Genomic DNA, 21889 nt, shown 5'->3' on the forward strand with positions numbered 1-21889 from the left:
AGCAACAGGGCATTATGCGCATATGGCTGTGCTATCGCTTCAATTGCCAAAGATGCTTAATTAAAAATCTCCTATTTTTATTTTACTTTTCATTTCCGTCCTTGAAGGCAAATTAGTAACTGCGCCATTCTCTCTTCTTGAACGTAAAGGCTGGATGAACGATGACACCGTATATTTAGTACGGACTCACTAACCTGAAGGCACTGAGTGTTTATTTTTCTAAATACCAGGTTGGAATAACTAGACCTAGAGCTAGAAACATAGTCTTAACAGTTTTGTAGTGCGATAACAACGCCAAATATTCGGAGTTAATGCTTCATTAAGCTGAAGTTGCCAAAAAAAAAAAAAAAAAGAAGAAGGAAATGGAACTTACGATGTACCCTTAGAACCCGAATATGCATTTATTTCAAGTCTACTTTTTGCTCCCCAAAGGCATATTCAATGAAGACAAGTTTTTGTGAAGACATTGGCTGTCTTACGGTTTTCTTCTCAGCAACACAGGCGCCTCATCTACTTAACAAGGGCCAGCGTGAGCCCATCCCCCACGGTCAACATGCACGTGTGTACACGCTCGTCCTTTGAGATCTTTTCATTGATCTTCCGCAGAGAGTAAACTTTTGAATCGGGTATGGACTCGTCGTACACCTGTCCTTGCCAAAGGACCTGCAAACAAAACATGCGTTCCTGTTATTTCGCAACAGTTGCAGAAAGGTAACACGACACATCTATTTATTTATTTTTATTTATTACATTACCCTCAGATCCTGAGGGCATTACAGAGAGCGGTGTGAATTACAATCAGAACAGATTGAAACAATGTGCAAGAATGACAAATGTATTAAAAGAACACAAGACAAGCCAAACGGTGAAATGCATACCACGCTCAGGAACAAACCTTGCTACAGAGCCACGTAAAAATAGTTACAAATGGCAGACTTAAATGAGAGTGTGTCTTCAATTGATGGGAATGAGGAGGGGGGGGGGGGGGGGGGGAGCGGTTTCATCTGCACTCATCTTGGGCAGAAAAGAATCAGAAAGGACATTTGTTCGACAACGTCAGCGACTATGTCACCATTCTGATTGTACGTGACGTCATTTCCCTTAGCTTCAGTCATGAAATCGCTAGAGACCAGACTGTAAGCACTAAAAAAATTACGGTATAAGCTCCAAGTACAAGCGGTTAACGTATATCTTATAGGCAACTAAAGGTTAAATATGGGCAATATCAATTTAGCACCGCTGCTAATGATATTATTTAATTTCTGTTTCATTTCATTAGTTCTCAGGACCGTGAACAAAAAGCCTCTAACTGGGCTTGACGGTGCTCACTGCCCCTAAACATGGCATTGACAATAAATGAGGATACAAACACAACGTGTGGAAGGACCTCGTACAAAATTAAGACGTAAGCAAGGACAATTGCAAGGTAAACTGATAAGATCGTCAGCCCATTCCCGTAAAATTAAAAAGAAAAGAATAGTTTGTGATTATAAAAGAGTCACAACTCTTAGTCTTAGGCGAGGTTTCTTTAAAGGGAAGAGGTAGCTTAATAATTCATACAGAAGGAAATATTTGGAGGAAATGGCGTTATCATGCAAGTTCTTTCATAAACATTTCTGCCGCGCTAGCAATTAAAGCGCAGCAGAATGCAAGTACAGTGGTCTAAAACATTTCAGATATTCGTTAAAAAGAAGAGCTGTTTTACAGTGTTACGCTGAGCTCAAGAAAATAGGCGTGACATGACACTGAACTACAAGCAAGAAATGTGTCCACTGGCAAAAGGCTGTTAATTTAAAAATAACGAAAGTATTGCTATTTAAAAAGCGATCGGCACATGAGTTCAGAATCATAGTTTATACAGGAATTAAACTCGTCTAGTTTGCACTTACGCGAGTTTTAGGCATTACAAAATTTGCGACCAATGTGTTGGGGGTACTTTGTGCATGAAGCCAAATCGCCTTCTAACGCCATGTAATGATGCTCGCCTTTAATAAGGGTCCGGACTCCATAAGTATACAGAACACGAAAGAATGTCACCATACAGTCCTGCTCGACATTGAATATGCTAGAAACAACTAGAGTACGAAAGCATCAGCCCGACTACGTCGGTGGGGGCTCCATGATAAGCGCCTCCCATTTTGAAATCGCTATAATAAGTATGAATGCAGTAGCACACAAACTACATATCCATCTTTCAGTGGTCGATGTTTTTTTTCCTCAGAAAAAGCTTGTAAGCTAAAAATGATGCTAACGTTTTATATACGTTTTAGCCGGATGCTTGTACTTCGAAATATTCTCTGCGTCTTGCATTGCACCCTTTATGTACTAGAATGTTCGCCTGCAAATACTCCCTAAATTTGCTTTAGAGGTGAAAACAGCTGTTTATTGGTTAAGATGAACTGTAATCTGGCGCGGATCTTTTCAAGAATTTTTTTTTTTTTTTGTAAAGAAAAAGCAAGAATTTTTTGTTGCCTATTCTGGATTAGCGGGATGTTGGTAGCGAGCGTGTTGCCCACTTACTGCACTTTTTAGCTCACACGCACATGAGTTCTCGATGGAGGTTGCCCTAAATGTGCAGCTTGAGCTCCGTGGCATTTTTCATAAGCTTTTAGAAACGTGGCGCCATTTGCGGTCATTACCACTTCACCAGCCGCACCAGCTGCTGCAAGTTTCTGCTGTGGGATGGCAGGAAACAGCGGCAGTAAAATGAATGTAGGTTAGTTTTCGGCTCACGCGGTGATTTATTTGCACAGCTGGCGTTGACACAATGTTCCTCGCAGCCATTTTAAACTTATTTATCTAACTTTGCCACGTGTATTGTGGCTTAAAAGCTGAGGGCACCCGAAAGAAAAACTGCATTGCACTTTCAGAACAGATATCATAAAATCGGACATTTTCTGTCACCTACGCCCATAAAAGTTTTTAAAGGCACTATATATCACTAACATGTATTTCGGATTCTATATAAAAATGGCATAGACGTTACACTTAGAAAAGAAAAATAGCGGTTTGTCTAAAATTCAGTAATATATGATAGATCGACATGAAACGCCTAACAGTCTCTGTTCGAATGTTGCCGAGGTCCTACTATAATAGCACTCAATTTAGGTTCATATAAAAAAAAAACTACACGTGGATACAATCGTCTGTGGGGGAAAAAAAAACCAGTTTTCCTAAAACCTGTGCTATAAATATGGCCGACCGACCCGAAATACTTAGACGTCGCCATCGAAAGGCTGTCAAACCTGTGTGGCATATATCGAAATGATTTGCGCCGTACACTGCTCTGGCAGGCATTCTGTACTCGGTTATGTTTTTGCATGTTTCGACTCAAACTGTATGCCGGTCTTATTGTGTTGACTAATCATGTGCAGCATTACTCACTGAGCGGTACCGTCTCCTCTCAACTCACTCACTCACTCACTCACTCACTCACACTCACTCACTCACTCACTCACTCACTCACTCACTCACTCACTCACTCACTCACTCACTCACTCACTCACTCACTCACTCACTCACTCACTCACTCACTCATTCACTCACTCACTCACTCACTCACTCACTCACTCACTCACTCACTCACTCACTCACTCACTCACTCACTCACTCACTCACTCACTCACTCACTCACTCACTCACTCACTCAACTTACGTTGTCAAGTACGATGATTCCGCCTTTCCTCACTAGCTTCAGGCAGCGTTCGTAATAGTCGTCATACTGGTCTTTTAAAGCGTCGATGAAGGCGAAATCGAAGCTTCCCGACTGCCCCTCGGAGATCAAGGCGTCTGGAGGTGGTAAAAAGAAAACGAAAATGGGTTCACGCAGTATTAGGGGCAGGTCCACCAGATATATATATATATATATAACCTAGCCCTAGTCGCCAGTACCGTGACAATATATATATATATATATATATATATATATATATATATATATATATATATATATATATATATATATATATATATATATATATATATATATATATATATATATATATATATATATATATATTGACGCGACAGCGTTAAAGGCCCCGTTATACGCAAAATGCGGCGTCGGCTTTGCCGGCGTTCTGAACGAAAAATCAAGACCATGCCTCTGGAAGGTGGTAGTTGGCAGGTGACTTGGCCGGGTGCTGATTGGTCGACGGGTTGTGTGACGTTAAGCGACCACGTGATACGCAGCTCTTTTGCAAATGTGAACCGCAGCGTCTTACTGATTGGTTTCCGATTGAGAAAGCGGTGAGGCAAGGCTGCATACTGTCGCCCTGCCTATTTAACCTATATGCAGAGTGCATCATGAGGAAGGCCGGTCTGGACGAGTCTTCAGCTGGAGTGAAGATTGCTGGAAAACGTATCAACAACCTTAGATATGCGGATGATACCACTTTAATGGCAGAAAGTGAAGTGGAACTCGAAAGACTTCTGATGCGCGTACAAGAAGAGAGTGAGCTGCATGTTCGTTTCGTACTCCTTGGTTAATGCGAGGTTTTAGATCAGTGTCGGGTGGTCTTTTACATAATGTGGAAGATTTAGAGTGCATGCCAGTGAGTGCTAGAGAGAATATAGAGGCACGAATTAAGAGATTATTAATTAATCGTGCAGCGATATGTACAGTCATGGACAATATTTTGCGAGACGCCGGAGCCCCGTTTCAAAGCTGCCTCTGGGCCACTAGGCGGCGTGGTGCGCGCGTCGAGGTTGCGCGGGCCGATGACTAGGCGCATGCCCGTCCTATATGCGTCCGCTGGCCTTTCTCCTCGCTCGTTTTGTTTGAAGCGCTGCTTATTCCGCACTTGGGCGCGGCTGGCGCTGTTTACTGCTCGCGCCGCTCGAGCTATGCGGCCGTCGTGCTCGGCGTGCAGCCAGTCGAAAGCGATAACAGCGCTCGTGCACGGGGCCCGCCACCTTTATACCGAATCATTTAGATCTGTTTCTTTTTTTCTTTCAATAATAACATAACCTCTGGCATGCGATAAAGGTCTCGTTTCTGCAAACTGCCCACTGCGATGAAAACATCTCGATAAAGACACTCGGTCCTTATGCTTCAACTGCGAGCGTTAGCGTGCATCGCAACTCATTCATAGTTATTGTGCCGACCAAAAGCGTAAAAGAGAGAAATAATCCTTAAGCAACAAGTTTATTGTCATAAAACAAAAAATAAAAATAAAACAATGCAGACATCACTGGCAAACGAAAAATTCCTAATACTTGGTGAAACCGCCATCAGCAGCGATGACGCTTGCCAACCGGCGTGGCATCGATTCGTAAAGGGAACGAACCACATCTGTGTCCGCACGAAGCCTTTCCCATTCACCTCTGATCGCTTCCCAGAGCGTGTCTGCGTTGGCATTCCCAATGTGAGACCTCATCAGGTGAGCTTTCAATAGGCCCCACACATTTTCAATGGGACTCATGTCGGCTCCCTTCGGAGGCCATGGCAGCTGCCGCACGCCACGAGCGTCGAGAATAGCGATCACTTTTCGAGACGTGTGTACAGGACTCCTATCTTGTTGAAAAAGGTAGAATCCATCTGGGAATGGTCCGTCAAGGACATATGGCGTTAACACACTCTCAATGATGTCGACGTAGGCGTCCGAGGTGAAGGATCCATCGACTCTCACCAGAGGCCCCAGTCCATTTCTTGACATGGCGCCCCATACAGCCACGGAACAGCGACCACTGGAAAACACATTTTGCACGTATGGCGGGTCGTATCTATATAGGAGAAGAAAATCAGTACAAAGTTATAATTTGGGTCTTATGTATCAGGTTGAGCGCGAGTGAAAACTAACTTTTCCGTGTAAAAAGGTTTGATTAGCAACTGTGAATCGTTTCTAAATAGTTAGTACTTGAACCACGCTACTAAATGACAAGAGTTGTTTCGGAAGAGCAATTACTTTAGAGTAAATTGCGGCATCGGCACTAAGAAGCGTTTGCTATGGACTCTCTTCGGAAGGGCGCTTCTATCAACATCGTGCACCTCCGAGATATTGCATGCTGAGGAGGAGTATTCGGCATTGTTTACGACGTATATTTCATTTGGGAACACGAAGACAGCAGTTTGCCGCTATATCCTACTTTATTCGTATTCTTCATATAAAATATTCAGGATTTACTTAGACGCAAAAAAAAGGGTATCCATACCTGCAATTCACTGGCCTCCAAACTCGGCACTTCTGATCCCAGCGGGTGGAAAAAAGAAGACTCGTCCGAGAATATAACTTCGGACCAGTCGTCCACAGTCCACCCTTTCAGAGAGTTGGCGAACTCGAGCCGTTCCTTGCGCTGTTTAGTTGTCAGATGCGGCTTCTGGGCAGCCATGCACGATCGGAGACCAATTTCTTTGAGCCGCCGCCTGATAGTTTTAGCAGATATATTCAGTGCAAGTTCCTTGCGGATTTCTTCTGCAGTCATGAAGGGGTCGGCCACCGATGCCGCTATGATCAGGAGGTCATCTTCTTCTGTTGAAGCTCTCGGTCGACCTGGGCGCTTGGAATCTGCCAGGCTGCCTCCATTGCGGAAAACGCGAATGGTTCGGGCTACTGCAGATTTGGAACGACCGGTACGGCGAGCAATTTCTCGCTGGGGAACACCTTCCACGAAGAGACATGCAATCAGTCTCCTGTCGTCGATCGGCACTCTTGGAGGCATTTTGCAACTGGCAGGATTTGCGATGAAATTATATAGGTTTTCCTGGATATCGCTAACCAATCATAAATCAAGTAACGTCGATGGCTGAGCAGAAAATATAGGCGTTATGTGGGAAGAGTGCTTGCGCTATCTCGCCTTTCTACGATCAGACGATGCAAGCATGTGCTCATCAGCCTTATCACGTCAGAGTGACTTTTAAACAACTATAGTTCGAAAATTACGGTATTACATCACATAAAATGACAGTACATTTTACGGCCTTACGTCCCCGACGTGATAAGGCTGATGAGCACATGCTTGCATCGTCTGATCGTAGAAAGGCGAGATAGCGCAAGCACTCTTCCCACATAACGCCTATATTTTCTGCTCAGCCATCGACGTTACTTGATTTATGATTGGTTAGCGATATCCAGGAAAACCTATATAATTTCATCGCAAATCCTGCCAGTTGCAAAATGCCTCCAAGAGTGCCGATCGACGACAGGAGACTGATTGCATGTCTCGTCGTGGAAGGTGTTCCCCAGCGAGAAATTGCTCGCCGTACCGGTCGTTCCAAATCTGCAGTAGCCCGAACCATTCGCGTTTTCCGCAATGGAGGCAGCCTGGCAGATTCCAAGCGCCCAGGTTGACCGAGAGCTTCAACAGAAGAAGATGACCTCCTGATCATAGCGGCATCGGTGGCCGACCCCTTCATGACTGCAGCAGAAATCCGCAAGGAACTTGCACTGAATATATCTGCTAAAACTATCAGGCGGCGGCTCAAAGAAATTGGTCTCCGATCGTGCATGGCTGCCCAGAAGCCGCATCTGACAACTAAACAGCGCAAGGAACGGCTCGAGTTCGCCAACTCTCTGAAAGGGTGGACTGTGGACGACTGGTCCGAAGTTATATTCTCGGACGAGTCTTCTTTTTCCACCCGCTGAGACCAGAAGTGCCGAGTTTGGAGGCCAGTGAATTGCAGGTATGGATACCCTTTTTTTTTGCGTCTAAGTAAATCCTGAATATTTTATATGAAGAATACGAATAAAGTAGGATATAGCGGCAAACTGCTGTCTTCGTGTTCCCAAATGAAATATACGTCGTAAACAATGCCGAATACTCCTCCTCAGCATGCAATATCTCGGAGGTGCACGATGTTGATAGAAGCGCCCTTCCGAAGAGAGTCCATTAGCAAACGCTTCTTAGTGCCGATGCCGCAATTTACTCTAAAGTAATTGCTCTTCCGAAACAACTCTTGTCATTTAGTAGCGTGGTTCAAGTACTAACTATTTAGAAACGATTCACAGTTGCTAATCAAACCTTTTTACACGGAAAAGTTAGTTTTCACTCGCGCTCAACCTGATGCATAAGACCCAAATTATAACTTTGTACTGATTTTCTTCTCCTATATAGATACGACCCGCCATACGTGCAAAATGTGTTCTCCAGTGGTCGCTGTTCCGTGGCTGTATGGGGCGCCATGTCAAGAAATGGACTGGGGCCTCTGGTGAGAGTCGATGGATCCTTCACCTCGGACGCCTACGTCGACATCATTGAGAGTGTGTTAACGCCATATGTCCTTGACGGACCATTCCCAGATGGATTCTACCTTTTTCAACAAGATAGGAGTCCTGTACACACGTCTCGAAAAGTGAGCGCTATTCTCGACGCTCGTGGCGTGCGGCAGCTGCCATGGCCTCCGAAGGGAGCCGACATGAGTCCCATTGAACATGTGTGGGGCCTATTGAAAGCTCACCTGATGAGGTCTCACATTGGGAATGCCAACGCAGACACGCTCTGGGAAGCGATCAGAGGTGAATGGGAAAGGCTTCGTGCGGACACAGATGTGGTTCGTTCCCTTTACGAATCGATGCCACGCCGGTTGGCAAGCGTCATCGCTGCTGATGGCGGTTTCACCAAGTATTAGGAATTTTTCGTTTGCCAGTGATGTCTGCATTGTTTTATTTTTATTTTTGTTTTATGACAATAAACTTGTTGCTTAAGGATTATTTCTCTCTTTTACGCTTTTTGTCGGCACAATAACTATGAATGAGTTGCGATGCACGCTAACGCTCGCAGTTGAAGCATAAGGACGGAGTGTCTTTATCGAGATGTTTTCATCGCAGTGGGCAGTTTGCAGAAACGAGACCTTTATCGCATGCCAGAAGTTATGTTATTATTGAAAGAAAAAAAGAAACAGATCTAAATGATTCGGTATAAAGGTGGCGGGCCCCGTGCACGAGCGCTGTTATCGCTTTCGACTGGCTGCACGCCGAGCACGACGGCCGCATAGCTCGAGCGGCGCGAGCAGTAAACAGCGCCAGCCGCGCCCAAGTGCGGAATAAGCAGCACTTCAAACAAAACGAGCGAGGAGAAAGGCCAGCGGACGCATATAGGACGGGCATGCGCCTAGTCATCGGCCCGCGCAACCTCGACGCGCGCACCACGCCGCCTAGTGGCCCAGAGGCAGCTTTGAAACGGGGCTCCGGCGTCTCGCAAAATATTGTCCATGACTGTACATATAGGCGGATGAGAGACGTGAATCTACAAGGGAAGCCGCAGACGAAATTCATTAACTCCGTCTCGTAACACCCTTAACGACCAATATTTTGTGGCAAATGTTCAGAAAGCGCGAATGTCAAATACTGTCGCTAAATGAGAGACTTCTTAAACAATTTCAAACGAAGCCGTTCGAAAACCCGATTCTGGCTTCACCGCAGTTGAGAGAAAAAAAATATCAACATACCCTTCATTAACGCGCAATACGTGTGTGGATATGCTGCGACATTCTGAAGCTAGTGATGCAAAAGTATCGATAGTATACTATCAGTTATACATATATATTTGAATTAATATATTGAACTATCAGTGAAAAAAAAAAAAAAAACAATCCAACTGGGAGTATATTCTATCGCTAGTATAATATCACACAACATAACGCGCCTATCACTGGCAAAGTTGTACGAGTATTTCGAGCATTTTGTATGCAAGGTACAGTAACGATCATTATCATCATCATCATCAACATCCTGACTATACCCCCTGCAGGGCGAAGGCCTCTCTCATATTTCTCCAATTAACCCGGTTCTGTGCCAGCTGCATCCACTTGACCCCTGCGAACTTGAACTCATCCGCCCAACTAACTTTCTGCCGCCCCCTGCTACGCTTTCCTTCGCTTGGAGTCCAGTTTGTTACCCTCAGCGACCATCGGTTATCCTCTCTTCGCACTACATGTCCTGCCCAAGCCCATTTTTTCTTAATTTCCACTAGAATGTCAGTAACTTGAGTTATTTCTCTGACCCACTCTGCTCGCTTCCTATCTCTTAAATATTACCCCTACCATTTTTCGTTCCATAGCCCTCTGCGTTGTCCTCAACTTAAGTAGAACCCTCTTGGTTAGCCTCCACGTTTCAGCCCCATGTGAGTACCGGTAAGATGCAACTGTTGTATACTTTCCTCTCGAGCGATACCGGTAAGCTGCTAGTCATAATCTGTGAGTGCTTGCCAAATGAGCTCCATCCCAATCTTATTCTTCTCGTTATTTCCTTTTCATGGTCCGGATCTGCGGTTACTACCTGTCCTAAGTATGCTTCGCTACACTCTTAATCTGGTTCCACATACGTTCCGCTTATAAGTGAAACTTAAAAAAAAGTTCCACTTATTAAACGGAACTTTTTTGAAAGTTCTACTTATAACTGGAACCTATGTGGAACGAGATTAAGAGTGTACCTGATGTAAACTGCTGTTCCTTCCCGAGGCTGTTGAACATTACCTTAGTCTTCTGCATAATGATTTTCAAGCCAACTTTTCTACTTTTCCTCATCAATCATTCTTTCATCCCCTGAGTTACTTAGCAAGGCAATGTCATCAGCCAATCGCAGATTACACAGGTATTCTCCATCTACCCTTATCCTTAACCTATTCCAAGTCTCTGAATACTTCCTCTAAGCAAGCTGTGAATAGTACTGGGGACATCGTGTCTCCTTGCCTAAAACCTTTCTTTATAGGAATTTTGTTACTTTCTTTATGCAGAACTCTGGTTGCTGTGCAGCCACTATAGGTATCTTCCAGCACTTTCACGTATGTCTCGTCTAACCCCTGATGTCGCAATGCCTGCATCAGCGCCGAGGTTGCTACTGAGTCAAATACTTTTTTCGTAATCAATGAATGCTATATGTAAGGGTTGGTTATATTCCGAGCATTTTTCTGTCATCTGGTTGATGGTATGGATATGATCAATAACGAGAACCGTTTCCGAAAACCTGCTTGATCCTTTGTTTGATTGCAGTCTAAGGTTGCCCTGATTCTTATTACCTTAGTGAATACCTTATACGTAACAGACAGTATGTTGATTGGTCTGTAATTTTTAAGGTCCTAGGGCTTTCCTAACGAAGGCTTTCATCACTAGGGCTTTCATTAGTAACGATCATAGGGCTCTCTAATTTTCGCTGTCCACCCGTCATCGAGACCTGCAGAAGTGCCCTCTATATTGTTATACTAGAGTACAGTACAACTAGTTGTGAGGTACCAGTATCTGAGACGGGCAGGCTTGTTAAAGCTCGTGGCAAACTGCTTTCTTTGACTTTTAGAGGTTCAGTGATCGTGTTTCTTCTGTACTTTTGTTTTTAACATATACATTTCTGTCATTTTCTTCGGTCAGTTGCAGAACTATAGATACCAGTCTCGATAGCAAATGCTAGCGGACTAGCGTGCCAATACTGAGAGCAAAAGCTATAATAATGCTATCGACGGTTTTTACACCACCAGTAGTTAAGAAAACTAAATTCTGATAGTTGTAAAAGTGATCGATATGTCAATAGCCGGTTTGCCATTAGTATTGCGTTATTACCCGAAGCACATTTTGCAACAATAAGCTGGGTGTAAATGTAGATCTACTCACCGAGGGACTGGATGGCGTCACCAATCCGCAAGTCAATTTTGTGGTCGACACCAGCCTGCGTTGAGAATGCGCACATGCATCATGCGAAAAAATAAGCCCCTTTGGGCGTTCGTTGAAAAAAATAAATAAATAAATGAACGAATGGGACGTAGCTTATGTAACCGGGTGCCATTCCGAAACGAGCCGAAAAGTACACCGTATCAAGTCTATGCTCTTCATTTGTTTCATCGCGTGTTTTAATTTTGGTTCGTCTTCAATTTCCTTCATTTTTATTTTTATTTTTCAAGCGTTTAGTGTTTTTTGTAGTTAGTTTTATTTTGTCGTTGCGAGAATGTACTTCAATGCTTTTGCAATGCTCCACCACGGCCGCTCAATGCAAGCGCACTTGGCCGTGGCTCCTCCTTTGGAGTTCATAAGGTACAATTATGAGCAAAAGTCAGGTACCCTCCTTTCAAGTTCCGAATCGCGTCGCACCAGAGAGGTTTTGCTTGAAAGCATTGTATTATAGTTGCAGTATAAATCACTCTGATAATTTAGTGCGGCGCGGCTCGAAAAAAAAAAAATAATAAAGGCGAGGGGGGGGGGGGGGGGGGTGCAGGGGCTGCTCTTTTACTGACCATATAGTGAATTAAAAAAAAAGAATAAATATGCGATATGCGTCCAGTTTCAAGGGAAACAGGGCTGCCCATGACAAGCTGAACCCATGGAAGTCGAATAATAAAGCTTAGTTCCCATTTGACTAATCTTTTGTGGGTAAGTTTTTATAAGGATTTGATAATAGTGTTTTAAGTTCTTGTCAAAATCACACTTCCGCAAAGTTTGCATGTGCCTCTTTAATAATACTTCAAATTCTTGCTAAAACCATATTCTCCACCAAAGTTTGTGTACCTCTTTAAAGAAGGGTTTCCCAATGTCGGCAAACTCTTGACTATTGTCGAGGCCAACCACGACGCCGTCTGGTGGCAGTGCTAGGGCAGCAGACAAAGCGCTGAGACCCGTGAACACGCCTGCAGAATATCAGCATTATTAGGACATGGATCGCGATAGATACGACGCCGAAGTGTGACGTTGCGATGCCGATTTGACAAACGATTAATTTGACTGGCTAAATACACTTCAAAGGGTACAGTACGCAGTCCTTAGGTTGTTTGTAGAGTTTTAAATGCATGTGTCTATCTAGGGTGATCGCGCAAAGATGGTACTTTAGTAGACCACTTTAGTCAGTCGAGTCAGCGCTCACCAAAGACCAACAAAAAAGTCAGTTATCGTGAAAACTTGCAGGAATAGTAGCTCTGCAGCTGGTCGAATTGACGCGATGCCTTGGAATAGTGGTTGCAAAAGTGTAAAGCGCAGCTGCCACACATGAAGCTTTTGTTTTGTTTTTTTTTTCTCCTCGCGAATGTGCTTCGCTCTAAACGCATGTGGCAAATGTTGGCATACTTGTACTGGCGTAGATGCTCTCGCTACTTGCATCCGTGGCGGCACGGCTGCGTGTTAGTGCCACACACGCAGCACAAATGTACTTACGCAAGCGGCAATAATTCACAGGCGAAAAAAAAAAAATGTTTCAAAGTACTGTAGAACCTACACAGCCAAAATCCTTAAAGGCTGAGCGTTGCAGCTGCAGCTGTTGCGACACTAGAGGCGCCGGCATCGATTGTTTGATTTTTCGACTATGTCGCGCCGCTAGTTGATTCCCCAGACATTACGCTCGCGGGCATTGCCCACACTCGCCCAGATGGCACATGTTTATGGCGTATGTATCTAGGTTAACTGTAGGAGCGGCACAAATGGAACTTCAGTGAAGCCGACGATGTTCAGTGCCCAGAGCGAGAGTGTGTTGCAGTTGGAACTTGACAGCGAAGGAGTGTGAAGCCGGTTTATATGAGGCCTGATCGCATACATGCTCTATACAGTACAGCGATTATACAATAGCCGCATCCGGTCAAGCCTCGTTTAAAACTGCGGCGCACTCTTGCGCTAAGCAGTAAAGCTTTTCATCTTTATGAACTTCTATTTGTGCAGCTCTTTCTTTAACCTAGATGAATACGGCATACGCCATCTGGGCCTATGTGGGCCAGGTCCGCAAGCATACTGTCGGGTGAATCCACCAGGTGGCGTGTCAGAATTAAAAAAAACATGCAGTGGACTACAGTCCTTGCACTCTATCCACGGGGTCCCCTTCAGCACTATAGGGATTCAAAGCAGTTCACAGACTGAGTTGATGAAAGATAAATCAAAGGCGTTGCAAGGCCGTGTATTATAACTGCTAGCGCGAGCTGCAGTCAGCAATGTTTTTCTGATTAAAAAGGTATGCCATATTCTGCAAGTGATGTTCAAACGGTAAAAGGTTGCACCGTGCGTTTACTGCCTTTATCCGGAATTACAGTCGGGAGCGATGAAGTACAATTTTTTTTCTCAGAGTTCGCTAGGGATCCTTGGGCTCTCTGATTCGATTATAAACCAGATTATATGACGCTATTTCTTCTTGCGGGATGAAAAGAATGATTTTTTTCGTACTGTCAGCAAGGAAAAAGAAAAGGGTAAAAGTGATGCCAGAATTTGTCATATCTACACCCAGTGTTGTCAGTCAGAAAATGACTGGGTATTATAAAGAAATTCTGCCATTTAGAATACTGCGAGCACGTTTTTCAATGGAGAATTTTGTCACTGTAAAAACGAAAAACTACGCAAACTTAGTCGACATCTTGATACCTAGTCACTGTAAAAACGAAAAACTACGCAAAATTAGTCGACAACTTGATACCTATACCTTTGTACAGGATGGGGAATTCAGGAGACCCAATAGAGAATAGAATGGCTGTCAAATCATTTGCTAAAATGTTTTTTTTTTTTTCTGTCAACTGTATTTAGCACCTTCTCTGTTAAGACACGGTTTGGGCAGGAAGGAATATTCGTGCCGTACATAGCCGTAAACATATCTTCATTGATTGTTTGGAAGCCATATTCCATTGGGGAATTCTACAGAGTACTCTCATAAATATCTTGCCAAAATGACCCCATTTGGGAATCGATACCTCCCGGTTCAAAGTGATGAGGGTATGCCGCGCATGATATGTTTATGGTCTTGGACATCAACAGTTTGTGGAAAATGGGGACGGCTGTTCGTCATGCAGATGCCAAAGTTCGGTCAGCATGGGATAAGTTTACTGAAAGTGTTTAGTTTATTAGAGTGCTTCGCTTATTAACTGTACCGAACCTAAAACGAATCGTTGAGTGGATGAGCATTTTTGATGACTTAGCACGCCTGGGGAAATTTTAGTACGACCATTTATCATTTGTGCAGCTGGTGCATCGTACATATTGGTTTGTATTTGAGTGTGGTGTTTCTAAGCAGACAATAAAGAAAAAAAAGGTTTGCTGTGGCTCAACTTGGTTAAGCTCGGGGATTTGCGAAAGAAATTGGTCCTGCTTATACATAGACGAACCAGTTCAGCTAAACATTCAAGCTACGCTTAGTTGAGCCAAGCGTAGCCAGGCGGTTCTCCTGTTTCTTCAGCACGGCGCCGCCGCTTGGCTGCAGCAAATCGTTCCAGCCTCGCCTTATACGCATCATCCGACATACCGTAAGGCTGTACCCCGGCTACTTCGAGGAGCCGAGCCACAGCCCCATTTATCCTCCTAGCGTGACGTTACAAACAGCGAGCGCCCTCTCTCGGCTGCGACACAGCGCCGTGTATGGACACGCCGCCACCATCCGATGGCGCGAGCTGGGGCCCCGTCTCTCGATCTGGCGTGACGTCACACGGTCACATGAAAGGTCATGTATGGAGGCGCCACGACACGCTAAAGGCTCGAAGTGCTAGTAGTATTGCTTTGGCAATAAAAAAAAAAAAATCAAGCGGTGGTCTGGGAAGCTGATCTGCTCGTTCTGGTGTGGGCTCAAAACCCAGTTCTGGAAGTGATTCCTTAAGTGTCACTTCGTGTGGACACGCTCTGATATAACTGGTTCCGTCCACATACTCTGCGGACCCACTCTGGTGACACCACTCAAGACTTAAGATATGCCTTCGCAATAAAACGCTCCTTGCGGGCCAGGCTAACATCTAGGCGCTGTGTACCGGCACGAACAAAAGTAAACCGAGCACGCTATTTCCTTGTAAACTTTTTACACCTTCCATAATTGAAGCTGGCAGTCGTGGCATATGCGAAACTGGTAGCAGACGCTTTACATTGCCAAATATTGTTTTCTTATCTCCAGTACAGGAGGCACGATTTTAATTTGAATAAAAAGGCGTGTTCCGTTTACTTATGTCCGCACCTGTACAAAGACATCCCCGTAGAAACTGTTCACTGACGACTGGGCACATATCCCCAGCGTCACTGCTCGTGAGTGACACCCGACGATGTTTTTTTTTTTTTTTTTGCATCGCGCATTTGCCTAAAGTTGGTTGGGTCTTATATAACGATGTATGTTTCTGAGTCATTAAATTTACTAGCGCTTACTCGTCCTGTATTGGAGTGTGCCTTGAACAATTTCAAGGCAAGTGCCGAAAGCGCCGTAGTTCGTTGAGGCGGATCAATAGCCCCTAAAGGCTATAGATTAGGTAAATTTAAGAAATTTGGAGAGACAATAATACAAGCACTTGATTGGGGGAATTAGGCCTCACAAATACTCGACAAATCAACTTAACCGCACTCGCCGAGGGTGACAATGTCGGTCGCCGCGTTGAATTTAAATCTGCACTTTTGAGACAAGGCGTCTAACTCTCCGACCCATGTAACTAACGCTGAAAAACAGCTGCTCGTGATCCTTTTGTTTCTAAAGTGCTCTGTCCGGCCACATGTAGTCAACAAAGTGACGATATTAAGAGATGGTTCTCAAAAATAGGTTTCATATCGCAATCGTGTGTGCCATTCTTTTGCCGGATTTTAAGAAAGGCATAGCTTGCTGCTGACGAGTGAACTGAGGAGACTGCGCGACCAGTATACTGAACTCGGTGCTGACGTACGGCATCCCGAACATGGGTGACGTAACGCTGCCTGGCTGAAGAACCGATGCGGTCGCGATCTCCAGCTGTCCATTCGGTATCGCTAGCATTCAGATAACGAACACGAAACATGATTGTTTGACGTCAGACTGGCACTTAAAAAACCATCCGGTGAAAGCACCGTGATGCATGCACACGTCCATACGGATATGAAAACTTACTTTGCGCGTGAAGGAAATGTTTTTCTTAAAAATTTCTTCGCGAAAAAAAATTTTATCCGTGGTAAAGTGGCGAAAGAAAATTTACTCTTTAAACGCGGAGACAGTTTTCACCTAATAACAACGATGACCTTAATATAAGCCCGACTGTGCAATACTTTTTGGCAACATTTTCTGCAGCTTCTTTGCCCATGTACTTTGTGGCTGAAATAAATTTATTTTTATCATATTCCCAAGGCGTTCTTACCTACTTCCAGGTATCTCTTGGCGCCGGTGGCTCGCAGCAAAAGCTCCATCAAATTCAGAGTGGGCGGTTCCGAAAGCATGATCGCATAGGAGCTGATCAATTCCCAGGTCCTCTGTTGTGTTATGTGGAGTTGTAAACAAGTTTTTATGTAATTGAAAGAAACAAGAGCACCTTTATCTTATGGGCCCGGTGTACTACAGTTTTTATGATAATAATAATAATAATAATAATAATAATAATAATAATAATAATAATAATAATAATAATAATAATAATAATAATAATAATAATAATAATAATAATAATAATAATAATAATAATAATAATAATAATAATAATAATATAAATGCCGAATAAAACAATCGCGTTTGTTTACTGTTGTCTTTATGGTCATTTCCAATCCGATATTTCTCCCACAGCTTTTCATTTCGGCTGCGCAATTCCCGTGCTTTTGGATCTGAGACTGCGCTTGATCTCTCTCAAGTGCGACTGATAATAGAGTACGCGGGACTGAAAAAAAAAAAAAATGGCGTTTTTACTTCTGGGCCCAGCTATAGCTCTAAGAGCAGCATTATGCATGCATGCCTGGAACCGGCGCCTTAACGAAGGTCTTCGGACACGGCCCGTGTTGTATAGAGAGAGCAGGGCCACCCTGTTGAGCGGAAGATTTTTTTTTTAATCGTACCGTACCGTACTATACCATATCATGCCAAAAAGAAGTGACTATACTGGTATGAACTATTCGTTACTGCCGCCAGAACACGTTGCATGCTCATCAACATCATCTCCACATTTTGGGTGTGAAGAGCCCGTGTACAATGCATTACAAGCATTAAAGTTTATGAGGACTTTTTTTCCGGGTGATACTGGCTTGAAGGTGATTCTGAATATATAGGTGGGCCTTTCCCATCAGGAGATGAGGTTTAATCAGGCAGTCACAAAACGGAAACCGGCGGAGTTAATATCAACAAATAAATCTAATGTATCTAATAAATAAATCTAATAAATCTAATAAATCTATCAATAAGCCATCCGGCATATTGATAAATAGCTTATATGAGATAACCTGATCACTGTATACTGTCGTCAAAACCTCGAGGGAAAGGTTGCTGTTTATGTCACAGACCTGGGCACCGCAGAAGTGATCGCAGCAAAGACACAAATGATAGGTGATATATTTGCACCGACTTCGTAGTTTCATAGTTTCAAATAAACAATGTTACACATTATCCCCGTATACGCGGCAACCTGAGGGCTAACTATAGAGATAGCGAAGCTATATGACTATGCACATGCCCCGCCACGTTGGCTCAGTGTAAGGACGCTGCTATAGATTGCTAGATTGCTAATCCTGATGTCATGGGTTCGATCCCGGTCGCAGAGGCCGTGTGTTCGGTGAAGGAGAAGCGTAAGGCGCCCCTGTGCCTCAGACGGTTGAAATGAAATTCCTGTGTTCTGCACTACAGCGTCTCTTGTAGCGTTAAACCCTTAAACCAAGCCAAATCTAACTATACATGCGTGCATAATTGAGGTGTCGTATTGTGTTTGAAATGTTAAGGATTTTTAGTGGTCACTGCATGTTGGCGTTGTGCGACTTTCATTGTTGCCAATCAGTTGTTGCGTTAGACCTCCCACAGGATTTGACTGAAACGACACTGTTGACTGAGCGACACGTCGGGCCTACGCGACTCGGGCATGGTTTGGTCACCGAGGCAGCGACGGGTACATGGGGAGGTAACTTATACAACAATTTATTTTCATATCAGAAATAAAAATTAAGGCCCTCTACAGAGGATCGAATGCACATTCTTATAAACCGCGGGCAGGCTAGAAAAGACTGGTTTCCTAGAGGCAATGTTCTGATAGACCAGAGGTGCACGCAGACTGAGAGCGCATGCCACCGGGTTCTTTCATAGATTAATCTTTGATAGGACACCCTTGGAGAGACAATGCTGGCCACTGATATCGCTCTTAGCTGTGCCGTACATGCCTGCATACGGCGATGAGCAGTACATACTATACATCTAGGTATCACGCTGTTTCGATCGTCGGAATTGAACATGGAGGATTCTTTAGCCAGTGAAAGGACTCAACGGCGATGGGTATGTCTCTGGCAGGTGGTAGCTGGCAGGGGGTATGGCCGACCAATGATTACTCAGCTGGTAGTGCGACGTAAAGAGACTACCTGACATGACCAAGATAGCAGAAACTGCCAACTTCGGTGGCTACCGTGAGATAACAATTGAACCCGTCGGCACTCCTCCATCCAGAGCCACACAGCGCGCAACTCTTAGGCCACGCGGTCACCTTAGCACGGCATGGTTAAATGGGAGCTTTATATCTATGTCGAGTAGTCTTTCACATATCACGGTAGCTTACCGCTGTGTGTGATATATGAGATAATAAGGAAAAATATTAAGGGAGTAGTGATCAGCTGAGTAGAAAATTTCGCGTACGCTAGTGAGGATCCGCAAGGAGAGCCGCAGACGGAAGCCATTTATTCAATTAGCCGCTCAATCTACCGTTTGTTCGAGCCCTCGGCTTCTTTCAGTGTTTGACCTCATGGAGAATCCCTTGTATCTAGTTTTAATACTTTCATGGGATACCAATATTCCTCGCAGGTTTATTCTAAACTGTCGTCTTGCTTTTCGGAGCGAGCCGTTATGCGAAGCACACCTCGAGCCGTCACACGGCTGAAGTCTGGCTAAGCTCACCGATCGAGGCGGTCATGCATTGGAGTGGAGAGAAAAATAAGAAAGAAGAGAAGAAATCGGGAGAAAAAAAATTGAGGAACACAATCACCGAAGAAAAAAAAAAAACAATATAAAAAACCAAGGGCAGCGGCTTCCTTTTTATCGCTCCATAGCCCTGGGCTATCAGCACTGCGCGGGCCTCACGGGAGATGGAAATGTTCCACAGCGCTTACAAAGAAGAATGCACAGATAAACATGGACAAGATAGGGTCACACTTCTTCGAAATGACAAAGAATAAGAATTTTATGCATATGCGCAAAGTAAAAAAGTAAAAGAAGGCGAAATAAACGCCCACAAATGCCTCCACACCACCGGACTTGACATGCCCGCACAGTGGCGTGTTGCCTCCGTCGTGCTTTCATTCGTGGCAGTAGAGCTCGCGAACTAATGAAATTCATTTCGCAAGTTCAAACTTAATTCGTTCCTGTGCGTAGTGCCCATGTAAGTATTGTCGCGTGGTAGGGACTAGGCGTCAGGCACAATCGAGGAGACTCAGATTTCACTGGAATGGCGTCGTTATTGGGCTGACTGCGCCCATTCAATAACTAAGCAATTTGGCGATGGCGATGACAACAAGAGTTATCTGCGGACGTCGAACTAAGAATGGCCTTAGAATTCGGCAACGCTCAATTTAAGGACGGTGAATAATTGTCTAGACAACCTGCCAAAGGAAAGTGGAAACGTCTCAAACGATGCTGTAACAATTCTACTTCGCTGTGGTCACTCGGGAAAAATCTCGCCGCATCTCGGGCCGCGTTTGCGACGACCATTATGAAAAAGATCGTTCCGTGCACTACAGTCAGAGTGATAAGGCCGCGTACTGGCGGCTGTTCAAACAACACTATTTCAATGTTCGCGGCAGTATCTTACGTTTTGCGCGTGAAGGATCTCGCAGCAGGCAGCGATCTCTCTTTCGGTTGATGGAAACGTATACTCACCGCCTGCAGTTTCTCCAGGACGGGGTGCATAGTCGAGTGGCGATTTATGTACTGCGCAGCATCGGCCGTGTTCAGGGAGGCCTTCGGGAATGCGGCCATGTCGTGCTGTCTGGAAGAAGCGAAACCCTTAAGCAGTGAACGCGAACTGTGTATGGGTACTTACCGTGGAAAATCCTTTCTTAAAACACGACAGAGCCGTTCCTCGCAAGCTGTATGATATTCAAGGATGCAAATCTACGAAGCCTGCAGGTTAAGCATAACAGGTTTACGTGTCTGTTTGCTATAGTTTTTACGGTGGCTACGTAATGCCGATTAAAGCTTATACTTCGCTGAAAAGGGCAGAGAAGCTCGTTGATGAAGTCACGGAGGGTATGGTTCCAAATCTCCGCTACTTTCCACAGCCTACCGTTCCTTCCCCCGAGCTTCTTTTGGCGGACTTAGTTTTCTTTGTACAAGTAAAGCGTTTTGCGTTTTAAAGGTACAACTGCAGTGGTGACTTGATCTAGCGCACCCAATATGCCGGAAATGTAAATCCTGAAATCGCCACGCTTCTTATAATCAATTTCAAATGATGGCCCAATAAGACTTCGCACGCTTTATATTCTATTGTTTCACATATTCTACCATTTTAGGCTCGTAGAATTCTAAATCCTGTTTATTTGCGTTTAAGACGCCCTTAGGTGCTGTGAATGCACAAGTAAATATATGTACTAAACTAGGATGGCATATACATATTTGATTTGGTTCACTGATAGCGAATGAACTCATTTCGAATAGTTCAATTGGAAATTTGTTTCTCGTTTCTATGTATTCTTGGCTTCTACTTTCACATGATCAGCTTCAGCCTGCGAAAAACATCCGCCTTCGCCCACCCGCGACACACACACACACACGCAACACAACACAACTATCTCTCTCTTTCTCTCTCTCCCTCTGTCTCTCTCGCGAGAGAGGTAACGCAGATTGACTAGTTAAAATCCTGTAAATTATGCTGAACGTTTTGTGACAGTTTCGAAATGGCTGTAACCATTGATCGTGCAGGAAGCTCAGTGAAAATGATACATCTCCTTCCGACCGCGAGAGACAAATGAAGTTTATTCTTTACTTCAGCATTGCGGTAGCTAAAATACAATGACCGCATTTTCTGACTGTTGTGTCTTCCATTGGGCCAACAGAGCGGGTTGTCCAGTGGTTTTAGTGATCGCATGAGGAGCACAAGATTGCGGGTTTTAGAATTATTG

General features: G+C 44.3%; 1 protein-coding gene across 1 annotated transcript; it reads right to left on the minus strand.

Annotated features, from left to right (window-relative positions):
- Positions 1-386: 386 nt before the first annotated feature.
- Positions 387-20749, minus strand: LOC146191451 (uncharacterized). Its single transcript, XM_084601990.1, has 6 exons — positions 20649-20749; positions 16957-17068; positions 12428-12546; positions 11540-11594; positions 3656-3789; positions 387-663 (listed from the first exon to the last, which is right to left on the minus strand). Exons 1-6 carry the CDS (start codon positions 20745-20747, stop codon positions 511-513), a joined length of 672 nt encoding a protein of 223 aa, XP_084458116.1. The 5' UTR covers positions 20748-20749; the 3' UTR covers positions 387-510.
- Positions 20750-21889: the final 1140 nt, after the last annotated feature.

Source organism: Amblyomma maculatum, chromosome 4 (assembly GCF_055883805.1).
Source record: "Amblyomma maculatum isolate TAMU_Amacu chromosome 4, ASM5588380v1, whole genome shotgun sequence".
In the NCBI taxonomy this organism is placed as follows: Eukaryota; Metazoa; Arthropoda; class Arachnida; order Ixodida; family Ixodidae; genus Amblyomma; species Amblyomma maculatum.